This window comes from Berghia stephanieae, chromosome 1 (genome assembly GCF_034508935.2).
Source record: "Berghia stephanieae isolate SIO BIC M18660-M18661 chromosome 1, UCSD_Bste_1.3, whole genome shotgun sequence".
Taxonomy (NCBI): Eukaryota; Metazoa; Mollusca; class Gastropoda; order Nudibranchia; family Aeolidiidae; genus Berghia; species Berghia stephanieae.
Window position 1 is genome coordinate 1,123,247 of NC_088360.1, and position 15,551 is coordinate 1,138,797.

Sequence of the window (15,551 nt, forward strand, 5' to 3'; positions counted from 1 at the left end):
TCATTTTAATATAATCTTTTTAAATTGTCTCTGTATGATAGGATCCAACATTCGTGTTTACATTCTCCCCTTTTACTTTACAGGAGGTGATAGATTTAACATTATTTATATTTCAAGGTATCAAACTAAATTTAGACAAAACCCCTTAGTTCACCTTTTTACTCAAGAAAGAATAACAAGCTATGAAGCTCTTGCACGACAGGAAACATTTGAAATGCGCATTATAAGTTCCATAATTTGTCTCGCCTGCCACCTAGCTTTTATATAGCGCAATATCCACTAAACGTGCTCAAAGCGCTTTACAAGGGGTCCTGGCCAACAGCAGCATATTAACATGTAGGACGGGACATGACGCCTGTTAGGCGAAATTACAATTTTTTTCGAACAGAGACAACGCTGTTTACGGCCAGGTACTTATTTTACACCTCAGAGCGGTGAGAGAATGTGAGTAAAGAGTCTTCCCCAAGGACTCAACTATGTGCCGAGCGAGGCTCGAACCCAGGACCTTCCGATCCGATAGTTCATTATATAATTACCATTTGGAATGGCACTAAATTTGAATTTTTTACAACAAAAAAAAAAGAAGCAAACAAACAAAACTAGACAAAAAATAAAACAAAATTATTTTTTAAAAATAAATAAATAAATCAAACAAAAAAATGTTTAAAAAACAAAACAAAACAAAAACAAAAACAAAAAAACAAACGATGGCTCTGTTGATCAATATAAGAAATTGATCCAAATATTTGGATCCATTAAGATACGAATATGATTAATATTGGTCGTAATCAAAATGTAATGTGGCTTATTAAGAGTGTTTCAATATCATGTCATGAATGATGATAAATAATAAATAATAGATAATAATAAATAAAAATAAAATTAAAAAAACAAAACAAAAAAAAAACCTTTATTCATCCCCAAGGGGAAATTTGTCTTTAGGGTCTATTCCAAGGGAAGACTGGAATAACCCAAGCGTCGGCCGCTGTGCAGCGCCGCAAAGTGAGCTAGGGCGATGTGACTTGCTCAAGGCCACACAACGCAGCGGCGGGTGATTGAACTCGGTACCTTTCGGGTAAGAAGCAAAGACCGTACCACTGAGCCACGCTGCCCCCAAAAGGGGAATAAAAATATAATACTAACACATAATATCCCACTGGGCTTTTTAGAAGATAAGGGAAGACAAGAAGGAAGATGATAATAAACATTTGGTAAAATAAAATCGTAGTGTTTTTATGCACCTCCGTTGACGGTGTATCTTAACGGATCGTTTTTATACACCTCCGTCACGCATGCGCATCCCACCCAATTTCATCAGCGATATTGTGTTTCTGTATTTGGACATGGCGAAAGTTATATTGTGACATCTGTAGTCTGTAGGATGTTTTTGTCAATAAATTTATATAAAAATAATAATAATTTTCAAAATCGACATCTAAAATCAGAAAATAGAAGTTGCATTGAAGGTAAAATAATGTTTTAGAAAGACCTTATTAAATGTGATGAATAGTCAGATGGCTCGGTAGCGCAGTGGACAAGCTGTCAGACTCTAACCTTGAACGTACTGGGTTCTATTCCCATTGTAGACATTAAAAACAAAAGTTTACTTTATTGAGAAAGACAACATTTTTTTTTTTGTTTTTTTTTTTTTCAAAAACTTTTTATCATGTTTTTAAAAAACTTCGATTTTAATTTTCTAAAATTATTTATTTATTTGAGATCAGTATTTGTGTGCCATGTTCCTTTTTACTTGTGATTTTTTAAATTATTGTTATTATTCTTTAATTTATTATCATTGTAATAAACGTACATCGGTAATCACTAAGCAGCGTGCTAAACTACAATCTAAAACTATTTAAACCTCATGGACGTATGCAGCAACATTTTCATTAATTTACCATCACCGCCAACGGAGGTGCATAAAAACAGTGTTTTTGTTCACCTCCAACGGAGGTGCATAAAAACTGTGCGTTTTTGTACACCTCCAACGGAGGTGCATAAAAACAGTGTGTTTTTGTTCACCTCCAACGGAGGTGCATAAAAACTGTGCGTTTTTGTACACCTCCAACGGAGGTGCATAAAAACTGTGCGTTTTTGTACACCTCCAACGGAGGTGCATAAAAACTGTGTTTTTGTTCACCTCCAACGGAGGTGCATAAAAACTGTGCGTTTTTGTACACCTCCAACGGAGGTGCATAAAAACAGTGTGTTTTTGTTCACCTCCAACGGAGGTGCATAAAAACTGTGCGTTTTTGTACACCTCCAACGGAGGTGCATAAAAACAGTGTGTTTTTGTACACCTCCAACGGAGGTGCATAAAAACTGTGCGTTTTTGTACACCTCCAACGGAGGTGCATAAAAACAGTGTGTTTTTGTACACCTCCAACGGAGGTGCATAAAAACTGCGTTTTTGTACACCTCCAACGGAGGTGCATAAAAACGGCACCAAAAAAAAATGATAAAAGACAAATACTCGGGTTCAAGAATCTTTGACTTGCTGGTGTTATTTTCATCGGCACATTATGAAGTGTGTAAGTTTTTGCCGCCAAAATGTTAAAAAGACGTTTTGTCAATACGCGGTAACATAACAAGACGACATGAAGGAAAACAATGTCAATTTATTTGTCTGCTAAATCTTGGCTTATGGGGAGTGATGGGCCGTATTCTGGAAAGATACGTATTTAAAATTTGGCCAGAAAACTCGTCCTTCAAATATCGATCGATATACAAGATCCTCATCATGACAAACATTCTCAAACCTAGAATCTCGTCGAGGTCCCAGGTTTGAGAGTTTTCGTCAAGATGAAGGTCATTTAAATCAATCGATAATTGAAGAATAATTTTTCTGGCCAAATTTTTAATAATTTTGTTTGTTTTTGTTTTTTTCCAGAGGTTAAATAAACGTGACGTATTAACGTTTTGATAGTTAACAGTGAACCTCGGATTAATAGAATGGAACCACGATCATCTGCGTGATAGTTCTACACTCTTCCACTGAAGACCACCAGACTACAAACGATATATTGGCTTGTACCGTTTAATTCATCGCCATAGGTCGACATGGATTGGACATTTCGTTTCTGATGTAAACAAAACATAAATGGAATACCTCTGTGATGTGGTCGGCCAAAATAATTATACGAACCGAACGGGATGAAATTCTTTCGATATTTGGCACTATTTACTTCTACTCTCTAGTCTTACCTGGGACGTCTTTCTTTGTCTGACCTTGAAAGCTATTTTTGGGACAAGAAAGTAGACAACAACAGCCAAAAGAAAAAAGAGAAAAGAGAGAAAGTAGGAAACAAAAAGAAAGAAAGTAGGAAACAAAAAGAAAGAAAGTAGGAAACAAAAAGAAAGAAAGTAAGAAACAAAAAGAAAGAAAGTAGGAAACAATAAGAAAGAAAGTAGGAAACAAAAAGAAAGAAAGTAGGAAACAAAAAGAAAGAAAGTAGGAAACAAAAAGAAAGAAAGTAGGAAACAAAAAGAAAGAAAGTAGGAAACAAAAAGAAAGAAAGTAGGAACAAAAAGAAAGAAAGTAGGAGACAAAAATAAAGAAAGTAGGAAACAAAAATAAAGAAAGTAGGAAACAAAAAGAAAGAAAGTAGGAAACAAAAAGAAAGAAAGTAGGAAACAAAAAGAAAGAAAGTAGGAGACAAAAATAAAGAAAAAATCCACCATAATATTACCCAGATATGACCTGTATACAGAGCTTGAGCAAATTCAATATAAAGTCGATAATATTGTCTTTGGTGCATGACAAGAAAAAGGAGGAAAAAAGTGTGATACCAAAAAACAAACATGGTTTCAATCTCATTGGAAGTATAAAACCGCTATATCGAGGGTAGGGTGCAAAACTATGGTAACTTAAGTTACGATAGTTTTGCACTGAGAGATATGTTGTGCGTTGAAATACTGCGCACCTTGTGTCAAATCGACATTCATATCACATTAAAAGCAAAAAAGTTATTCAAATTTGAAGCAATATCTTAACTAAACAGTTACACATTTATGGAAATGAAACTATCGTAAATTGACTTACAACAATTTTTTTCTTGACTAGGGCTATTGGTCAGTACTGACCCCAGGCGCTGGCACCTGCTGGTCAGTATTGACGAACATGCACCAGAGCACGGGGGTCAGTACCATAGATATCACAGGATTAGATTGGACAACAGAGGGGAAAACGTCATCAAAAATTGCTAATGAGAGGTTGAGCGCCGCCATTTTATTTTTTATGCAACCAGGGACGCTGTGCGATTTAATCTCTATTTCAATGACTTATTGAGCTCGATTGACCTTGATATGTGGACAGAAAATATAAGAAAAGGTCAGGTTTATGATGATAAACTAAATTATGCATATTAAACTGTACTTTTACTTGTACATTTTAGCTAATGACAATGATGTAAAAATTTATCGGGTTTTTTTTGTTTTGTTTTTAAGGGTTTTACGGCGCTTGCAACACATTTAGGTTATATCAGCGCCAGTAAAAAGGAAGAAAATGGGATAGTAAAAAGTGCTAGAATTACAATTAAAGCATCCAAGAAAAAGTAAGACATAGGGGAACTGGGAACAAATAGGGATCAGATGTAGATTCCAAGAGCATACCATCAATGTACTTAGTTTGAGATCACAATTTATCAATTTTTGAATTCCTATAAGTTTTAGAATTATGAATGATTTTATTATACTTAATAACACATCGATAGACAATTAATGGAAGAATACCTCTGCCGAATTTCATCAAAATTGATACTCACTATAATTTTAGTTTACTCGCCATCATCAACCCCACTTTTAAGGTCAAAATCTATTATTTTTTCTGTTTTCGTTTAACCCTAAAGTTAAAATACCTACCATACATGAAAATGAATAATATGAAAATAAATCTTTTTTTTTCTGACCTTTAACTTTAATACGAAAGCCAACACTTGCAATAACAAAATGTTTGTGCGTGTGTGTGTGTATGTGTGTGTATATGTGTGTGTATTTACACATGTAAATATAGGTCCCAGCCTTCAACATCCTAAGGTTTCAGTCGTGTTTTTGTTTTCTGACACCCCTGTCTATCCTGTATGATTGAGTAACAGCATCTCTTTGATCATGTCATCAAAATGGTAGCTAGCAATTAATGATGTGCATTTTATGCTACAAAACCGCTATTTCCACCCATTCGTTTAGAAGTTGATTGTTAGAAGTGAGTTTTATTGTAATTTCAAATTTGAAATTAAATTAAATGAAATGAAATTCCCTTTATTCATCCCCAAGGGGAAATTTGTCTTTAGGGTGTATTCGAAGGGAAGACTAAAATAACCCAGGCGTCAGCCACAGAGCAGCGCCGCAAAGTGAGCTAGGGCGATGTGACTTGCTCAAGGCCACACAACACAGCGGCGGGTGATTGAACTCGGTACCTTTCGGGTAGGAAGCAAAGACCGTATCACTGAGCTACGCTGACCCTAATTTGTAGAGCCTTTACCATTATAACAATATCTGACTTTTATAGCAAATTGGCGATATGTACACGTCGTTCTTACATTTTTGGAATATAATAATATGTTTTAACTTTTAACTCACTCCTACTAGAGATTTTAGCTACTTTTTAAAATTGAAAAAAAAATGTATTTAAAATGAAAATGTATATCGTCATTATATCGTGTCGCGCCAGTGGTGGATCCATTGGATGGCTTCAGGGGTGCAGCCTCTCGGGTCCATATCACTGATAAGTGGTCCAAGTTCGCACTCGTGAAGGATGTGGTCCATGTTTTGAGCCGTGTGTCCACATTGACATCGGCAGTCTGAAGAAAGTCCCCATTTTTGTAAGGTTGTTTTGGTCTTCCCCACTTTAGACCTTGCCCGGTTCAGTGTCAGCCAATCTTTCCTGGGGAGATTTACTCCGCTTGGCAGTTCTTCTTTGGGTTCCTGAATGGCGTCATTTGGGCAGCAGTCCCATTCTTTCCATGAATGCACTCTGTATATGGCTGCATGGTCTGGGTGGATGAAAATGTATACATAGATATCGTTAGGTTTTTTTTTTTCAACTACCAAAAACATGTAAAAATGAAAAACATTAGCTTTGATACTACGCCTATAATTGGTCTTAATAAAATTGTAATTGATAGGCATTGGGTAAAAGTAATCCACGTAAACTACGGATATAGTCGGTGTTAGGGTTGAGTGAGTTAATGGCGAGGCACACAGTTCATTCCATATCACACGTTCTACTTGTTTCATTCGGCTATAACTGACTGCATGTCGAGCAGTTGTCATGAAGAGTGCAGCAAGAGTGTTCCAACTTGCATTCAATGAAAGGTTTAACTATTTAAAAAATTGAGCTTTTATATAGCGCAATATCCACTACATGTGCTCAAAGCGCTTTACAAGGGTCTCTGGCCAACTGCAACATTTAACATTTCGGACGGGACATGATGCCTGTGAGGCGATATTACATTTTTTCGGACAGAGACAACGCTGTTAACGGCCAGATACTCATTTTACACCTGAGTACAGTGAGAGAATGTGAGTAAAGAGCATTCTCCAAGGACTCAACTATGCGCCGATCGAGGCTCGAACCCAGTACCTTCCGATCCGAAAGCGAGTATCATACCATTAGACCACATAGCCGCATAACTATTTTCTTGGTGCGAACGGATAAAGCCGAATCCCGCCTATGAAAGGTAAATGGTTGGCCTGATGTTTACATTTCATTTGAAGTGCAAGTACACACTGTGTCGAGATCTTTGACTGTCAAAAATAGAAAGATGGTAAACAGAATTCTACTTCCTTTCCTCAAATAAGCAAGAATTTGTTAACTTTAAAATGCACTTAGAGAAAGGAGAGTTTGAATAACATCTCACTTTAGAGTAGGAGAGTTTGAATAACATCTCGCTTTAGAGTAGAGAGTTTGAATAACATCTTACTTTAGAGTAGGAGAGTTTGAATAACATCTCACTTTAGAGTAGAGAGTTTGAATAACATCTCACTTTAGGGAAGGAGAGTTTGAATAACATCTGACTTTAGGGAAGGAGAGTTTGAATAACATCTCACTTTAGGGAAGGAGAGTTTGAATAACATCTTACTTTAGGGAAAGAGAGTTTGAATAACATCTCACTTTAGGGAAGGAGAGTTTGAATAACATCTCACTTTAGAGTAGGAGAGTTTGAATAACATCTCACTTTAGAGTAGGAGAGTTTGAATAACATCTCACATTAGAGTAGGAGAGTTTGAATAACATCTTACTTTAGGGAAGGAGAGTTTGAATAACATCTCACTTTAGGGAAGGAGAGTTTGAATAACATCTCACTTTAGAGTAGAGAGTTTGAATAACATCTCACTTTAGGGAAGGAGAGTTTGAATAACATCTCACTTTAGAGTAGGAGAGTTTGAATAACATCTTACTTTAGGGAAGGAGAGTTTGAATAACATCTCACTTTAGGGAAGGAGAGTTTGAATAACATCTCACTTTAGAGTAGGAGAGTTTGAATAACATCTCACTTTAGAGTAGGAGAGTTTGAATAACATCTCACTTTAGAGTAGGAGAGTTTGAATAACATATCACTTTAGAGTAGGAGAGTTTGAATAACTACTTACTTTAGGGAAGGAGAGTTTGAATAACATCTCACTTTAGAGTAGGAGAGTTTGAATAACATCTGACTTTAGGGAAGGAGAGTTTGAATAACATCTCACTTTAGGGAAGGAGAGTTTGAATAACATCTCACTTTAGAGTAGGAGAGTTTGAATAACATCTTACTTTAGGGAAGAAGAGTTTGAATAACATCTCACTTTAGAGTAGGAGGTTTGAATAACATCTCACTTTAGAGTAGGAGAGTTTGAATAACATCTCACTTTAGAGTAGGAGAGTTTGAATAACATCTCACTTTAGGGAAGGAGAGTTTGAATAACATCTCACTTTAGAGTCGAGAGTTTGAATAACATCTCACTTTAGAATAGGAGAGTTTGAATAACATATCACTTTAGAGTAGGAGAGTTTGAATAACATATCACTTTAGAGTAGGAGAGTTTGAATAACATCTCACTTTAGGGAAGGAGAGTTTGAATAACATCTCACTTTAGAGCAGGAGAGTTTGAATAACATCTCACTTTAGAGTAGAAGAGTTTCAATAACATCTCACTTTAGAGTAGGAGAGTTTCAATAACATCTCACTTTAGAGTAGAGAGTTTGAATAACATCTCACTTTAGAGTAGGAGAGTTTGAATAACATCTCACTTTAGGGAAGGAGAGTTTGAATAACATCTTACTTTAGAGTAGGAGAGTTTGAATAACATCTCACTTTAGAGTAGGAGAGTTTGAATAACATCTTACTTTAGGGAAGGAGAGTTTGAATAACATCTCACTTTAGAGTAGAGAGTTTGAATAACATCTCACTTTAGGGAAGGAGAGTTTGAATAACATCTGACTTTAGGGAAGGAGAGTTTGAATAACATCTCACTTTAGGTAAGGCGAGTTTGAATTACATCTTACTTTAGAGTAGGAGAGTTTGAATAACATCTCACTTTAGAGTAGGAGAGTTTGAATAACATCTCACTTTAGAGTAGGAGAGTTTGAATAACATCTCGCTTTAGGGAAGGAGAGTTTGAATAACATCTCACTTTAGAGTAGGAGAGTTTGAATAACATCTCACTTTAGGGAAGGAGAGTTTGAATAACATCTCACTTTAGAGTAGGAGAGTTTGAATAACATCTTACTTTAGAGTAGGAGAGTTTGAATAACATCTCACTTTAGGGAAGGAGAGTTTGAATAACATCTCACTTTAGAGTAGGAGAGTTTGAATAACATCTCACTTTAGGGAAGGAGAGTTTGAATAACATCTCACTTTAGAGTAGGAGAGTTTGAATAACATCTGACTTTAGGGAAGGAGAGTTTGAATAACATCTCACTTTAGGGAAGGAGAGTTTGAATAACATCTCACTTTAGGGAAGTAGAGTTTGAATAACATCTCACTTTAGGGAAGGAGAGTTTGAAATAACATCTAACTTTAGAGTAGGAGAGTTTGAATAACATCTCACTTTAGAGTAGGGGAGTTTGAATAACATCTCACTTTAGAGTAGGAGAGTTTGAATAACATCTCACTTTAGAGTAGGAGAGTTTGAATAACATCTCACTTTAGAGTAGGAGAGTTTGAATAACATCTCACTTTAGGGTAGGAGAGTTTGAATAACATCTCACTTTAGGGAAGGAGAGTTTGAATAACATCTCACTTTAGGGAAGGAGAGTTTGAATAACATCTCACTTTAGAGTCAAAGTGAACAAAATATTAAGAAACTTTTATTGGAGCAATAAAAATATAAACAAATTCATTTATCACAATCAAGGCATCTTAGAATTCAAAATGTAATAGTTTATAGCTTCTTATTACAGTATTTTCATCTCAAATTTATCATTTGGCCTCTTCTTTGTTTTTGATTTTGTTGTTTTACTCTGCCCTGATCGTATAGTGAATGGCTATGCCTACTGAGGAGACAATTGGATTCAATAGTCTGATGTCACGTCGCCCAGCAACGGCGGCCATCATGGTTCTAAACAAAGAAAATCTGTACTTTTTATTCTTCATGCTGGCAAGAACTTCTCCTATGTCTTGTGATCAGAATGTGTAAAAGTCAAAACATGATCAGATTTATAATGTTTTTCCCCTCTGGATACGCTTTTATGCTCGTCGGATAAATATTCCATAAGGGCGTCCGCCATTGTTCCGATAGTTTAGAGCCAGTTACTAAGTTACCATGCGAGGGAAGTGACGTTACGACTGTTGAAGCGTATTATTATCGGCAAAATAATAAATAAGAGTTGAAAATACTATAACAATTCAAGCTCCTTAAATAGTGGAGCACTCTAAGGATTCATGCTCATGGATATCTCACGAATTTCAGTATTTTAATTACTTTAACATAAACCAATTTGATGAGGTGGATCACACACACACACACACACACACACACGCGCGCGCGCGCGCGCGCGCAAAGAAGGCTTAGACTATAATATTAAGTCCTAAATACTTCCTGGGCAATCTTAAAGTCACAATTAATTGTGTGCCATTTAACAATGGCTTTCATACATTTCATCCATTACAAATTCCATAAACACAGTGTAATGTAAAAATAATATGACATTATAATAATAATAATAATTGTCACGATGTAGCCTAGACTATGTGCCAATGTTTTGTTTTTTTTTCCTTGACGTCTTGCATTTAAGAAATTAAAGACGTAATTAATTGATAAAGATTCCAAAAACTATTCTTTGAAGAACGAGATCTAAATAGAGAATGAGATTAGCGGAAGAGTAGCGTCCCTTGATTGGACGTCACCCATAGTCTGTGACGTCACCGGCGGAAAAGTCATTAGAGAGAGAACGTCATGTTGGTTGTGCGCATGCGTCTCTCGTCCTCGCATGCGCACAACCAACATGACGTTCTCTCTCTACTAACTTGTCCGCCGGTGACGTCACAGACTATAGGTGACGTCCAATCAAGGGACGCTACTCTTCCGCTAATCTCATTCCCTTAAAGCCGTATTATGGCTAGATAGTACGACTGACGTAAATCAACTCAAATCGACCCTATTAACGTCTCATTAATTTATCCCCTGCCCACGTTAAAATTTGTAAGTCCGATTTATAACTAGTACAAATTATAATGGGCCAATTCAATTTTATTCCAGCATATGTAGCCCATCAACTCAACTCGGTATTATGTCGGGTTGAACAGGATTTTAGCACTTCCTCATTCAACAATAAAATAAAAAAACTTGAGCTTTTATATAGCGCAATATCCACTTCATGTGCTCAAAGCGCTTTACGAGGGGGTCCCTAACCAGCAGCAACATTTAACATGTAGAACGAGACATGACGCTTGCTTGGCGATATTACAATTTTTTCCCGATAGAAACAAAGCTGTTAACGGCCAGGTACTCATTATACCACTCATTGTGTGTGTGTGTGTATGTGTGTGTGTGTGTATGTGTATGTGTGTGTATGTGTGTATATATGTGTGTGTATATGTGTGTATATTTGTGTATGTGTGTATATGTGTGTAGATGTGTGTATATGTATGTATATATGTGTGTGTATATGTGTGTATATATATGTGTGTGTATATGTGTGTGTATGTGTGTGTATGTGTGTGTATGTGTGTGTATGTGTGTGTGAATATGTGTGTGTATATATGTGTTTGTGTATGTGTATATATGTGTGTCTGTGTGTGTATCTGTGTGTATATGTGTGTATATATGTGTTTGTATATGTGTGTATATGTGTGTCTGTGTGTGTATATGTGTGTATTGTGTGTGTATATGTGTGTGTATATATGTGTTTGTATATGTGTGTATATGAGTGTCTGTGTGTGTATATGTGTGTGTATATGTGTGTGTATGTGTGTGCATGTGTGTGTATGTGTGTGTGAATATGTGTGTGTATATATGTGTTTGTGTATGTGTGTATATGTGTGTCTGTGTGTGTATCTGTGTGTAGATGTGTGTATATATGTGTTTGTATATGTGTGTATATGTGTGTCTGTGTGTGTATATGTGTGTATTGTGTGTGTATATGTGTGTGTATATATGTGTTTGTATATGTGTGTATATGAGTGTCTGTGTGTATGTGTGTATGTGTGTGTGCGTGTGTGTGTATGTGTGTGTATGTGTGTGTGCGTGTGTGTATGTGTGTGTGTGCGTGTGTGTATGTGTGTGTATGTGTGTATGTGTGTGTGCGTGTGTGTGTGTGTGTGCATTCCTGACTCTCCACACCGTGAGGATGCGATTTCTTTTTCTTTAAAATCAAATTACAACCCTACACAATTTTTTGGTCCAAAACTGAGTTCCTACCGCCACTACGTCATTGTTACACGGTCAGCAGATGAAGAGATGAATGAATGACCTGGATAGGTAGGTGGTATTGACATGGAAGCATTGGTCACATGACATCTATCTGTACGGTACATGGTAAGTACATGGCTCTAGAATCGATAATGGATCCTTACGACACACACACATACACACACACATAAACACATACATATATACACACACACACATAAACACATACATATATATACACACACACACATACATACATACACACATGCACATACAAACACACACACACATACAAACACACGCACACACAAACACATACAGACACACATACAGACATACACACAAACACACACACATACAAACACACACGCACATACAAACACACACATACAAACACACACACACACAAACACACACAGACACACATACAGACACACACATACACACATACACACATACACACACATATACAGACACACACATACAGCCACACACACATATACAGGCACACACAAATACACATATACAAACACACACACATACACACATACAAACACACACATACACATACAAACACACAAACACACACACAAACACACATACAAACACACACAGACACACATACAGACACACACATACTAACATACACAGACACACATACAGACACACACACATATACAGACACACACACGTAATATACAGACACACACACAGACACACATACAGACACACACACACACAACCCTCTCTCTCTCCTCTCCCTCCCTCCCTCCCTCCCTCTCTCTCTCTCTCTCTCTCTCTCTATATATATATATATATATATATATATATATATATATATATATATATATATATATATATATATATATATGCGTGTTGGTGGGTACTCGTAGGTACGAAAGTGCTCGATAATGATGGTTAGAGCTAATATAAAATATAAATTGTCACTCACATTATATGGCCGTTCGTTTCTGTCCAGAAACGAAGGTCTTGGCCACATAACGTGAGTGACAGTTTATATTTTATATTTTATATATATATATATATATATATATATATATATATATATATATATATATATATATATATATATATATCGCTGATACTATATATGTCCGAATGAAGCGGACGCCGAACGTGAGTACGAAATAAAATGAAAATAAAGACATCAAATGTGGGATTTGCACGTGATGAAATTATGTATACTTTCTCGTTTTAGACTTTTGCCTGACATTCACATCTGTCCCATTTGAAAGATTAAAATAACTAAATTTGCCTTCACTAAATTTTCGTAGAATAAGAGGTGATCTCATTCATATAATATATATAGACTCGTGCAAGATTCTTACAATATGAATTCTAATGATTTTTTAATTATTCGCATGTTACAAATACTAGGGGAGATGAGTTTAAGAGATTTGCTGAAATATGTAATTCGTCTAAACGGAAAAAATAATCTAATTTAAAGAACTGTGAGAGTTTGGAATAAACAACAGTTTGAGACAAAAGATTCTAATTCAATTAAGAATTGTAGATATTTTTAGAACCTATATATCTTAAACGATATGATACGATATGATACGATACGATGCGATACGATACGATACGATACGAATAAAATGAATTAAGTTAGCCCAAGTCTCTTATTTTTAAAACTATAAATTCAATTTCCGGCTTCAAATTCGATCGACGTATGGTACTTATTTGCAAGCTTTGATAACCCAAATTCTTGTGGGCCCATTGTTGTAATGGAAATACTCTTAAACCAACACAAAATATTGCTAGCCCATAATTATTATGCTGCAAATATATATACCCCGAAGTCAACCCAACATAATACAATTTTGAGGCGGCGGCATACGTCTATGACCAATCCTCCCAAAAGAGCATTTATATGTCATGGAGATCGCAATGCGTAAAATTCAATTTTGATATTCATTTATATATTAATACATTCAGATGAAAAAAATGAGGAGAGTAACTTTTGTTGACTAAACTTTTTTTATTTTTAATTCTGGTCATTTTGACTGTATAAACTCAGCTTTGTTCATCTCTGGGGGTCACATTTGTTTCTGGTTGGGAACGATCTATATCATTATACAGCACTTAAAAAAAAAACCCAAAACAAAAACACCAAAAACAAAACACGTTCTTAAGAATTTTGTCCAGTAACACGTCCATCAAATATTGATCACTTAAAATGACCTTCATCTTGCCAAAATCTCACAAACCCGGGACTTCCTTCAGATTAGATAAATGTTGACATCACAAGCGTCATTTTAATCGATTAATTGGCCATGACCTTGAATGATGTCCGCGTGCGTCACGAGTCACATGACTTGTATAACGCCAGATATGAGGTCAAAGTTGGTCCAGTAGCAGGGATGTGTCAAAAATCGATCCACTGTTTGTTTGTGATGGTCTCTCTCTCTCTCTCTCTCTCTCTCTCTCTCTCTCTCTCTCTCTCTCTCTCTCTCTTCTTCTTCTCTCTTCTTCTTTTCTCTTCTTTCTTCTCTCTCTCTCTCACTCTTCTCTTTCTCTCTCTTCTCTCTCTCTTTTTTCTCTTTCTCTTTCTCTCTCTTTCTTCTCTCTCTCTCTCTCTCTTCTTTCTCTCTCTCTTTCTCTCTTCTCTCTCTCTCCTTTTCTTCTCTCTCTTCTTCTCTTTTCTCTTCTTCTCTCTGTTCTTCTTCTTCTCTCTCTTCTTTATTATCTTCTCTCTTCTCTTCTCTCTCTCTCTATTTATCTATCTCTCTTCTCTCTCTCTTCTTCTATCTCTCTCTCTCTCTCTCTCTTCTATATATATATATCTATATATCTTTATATATATATCACTATCATCATCTATCATATCTACTATCTACTACTACTCTCTATCTACTATTTATCTCTCTCTCTCTCTTCTCTCACTTGTGTGTCTCTTCTCTCTATATAAATAATAAATAATAATTAAGTATTCTCACCTCGTTTATTTGTGTTCCCTTCTACACGCTGTTAAAAAGAGAGAGAGAGAGAGAGAGAGAGAGAGAGAGAGAGAGAGAGAGAGAGAAGAGTGAGAGAGAGAGAGAGAAAGAAAAGAGAGAGAAGAGAGAAAAGATATATATATATATATATATATATATATATATATATATATATATATACATATATATGGAAAAGATAATTTTTCATTTTTTTTTGTTCACTATAACAATAACAATACTGACTCTGTAGAAAATAAATTCTAACAGCGTTTTACAGGCTGTATGACTCTTCCTAGAATGTGAATGTTGCTGCTTCCGTGGGACCCCATGATAGAGCGCCCCAAGTGTAATTAGTAGAGAAATTCACGTGTGTTTGATTTATTTTCATTTCTTTTCTGTTTTGTTTCGTTTTTTTAAAATAATTTTGGCGGGGCTTTTTGGGTTGTTTTTTTTCTTCCGTCCAGCACATAGTGCCGTATTCTGATGAAACACTTATTTTCATTTCCGCGAGAAAACTTTTTATTTCTTATAACGATCAATTAAATTAGTGTCAAATTACGCAAACAAAACAAATACAATAAAGAACAGTATACAAACAACCCCCTCACCCCCCCCCCCCCCGCCGCCAAAAAAGAACAAAACCTTTAAAATTTTAAAAACAAAACATCAAACTTGAGAGAGAAAAAAGTTATCATGTCAATGCGCAACAGTATAGATAGTTCGAAGATGACGTCACTCAGGTCTTTGTTATTGTTTTTTGCC

General features: G+C 35.8%; 1 protein-coding gene across 1 annotated transcript in view; it reads right to left on the reverse strand.

The window, feature by feature from the left end:
• Positions 1 to 335: 335 nt before the first annotated feature.
• The window catches only part of LOC144965990 (uncharacterized), a 56,894-nt gene continuing 41,678 nt past the window's right edge, over positions 336 to 15,551 (reverse strand). The window contains exon 2 of the mRNA XM_078901959.1: positions 336 to 5,990. Within this exon, the coding sequence (XP_078758085.1) occupies positions 5,650 to 5,990 (341 nt within the window). The 3' untranslated portion in view covers positions 336 to 5,649. The remainder of the gene's footprint in view (positions 5,991 to 15,551) is intronic.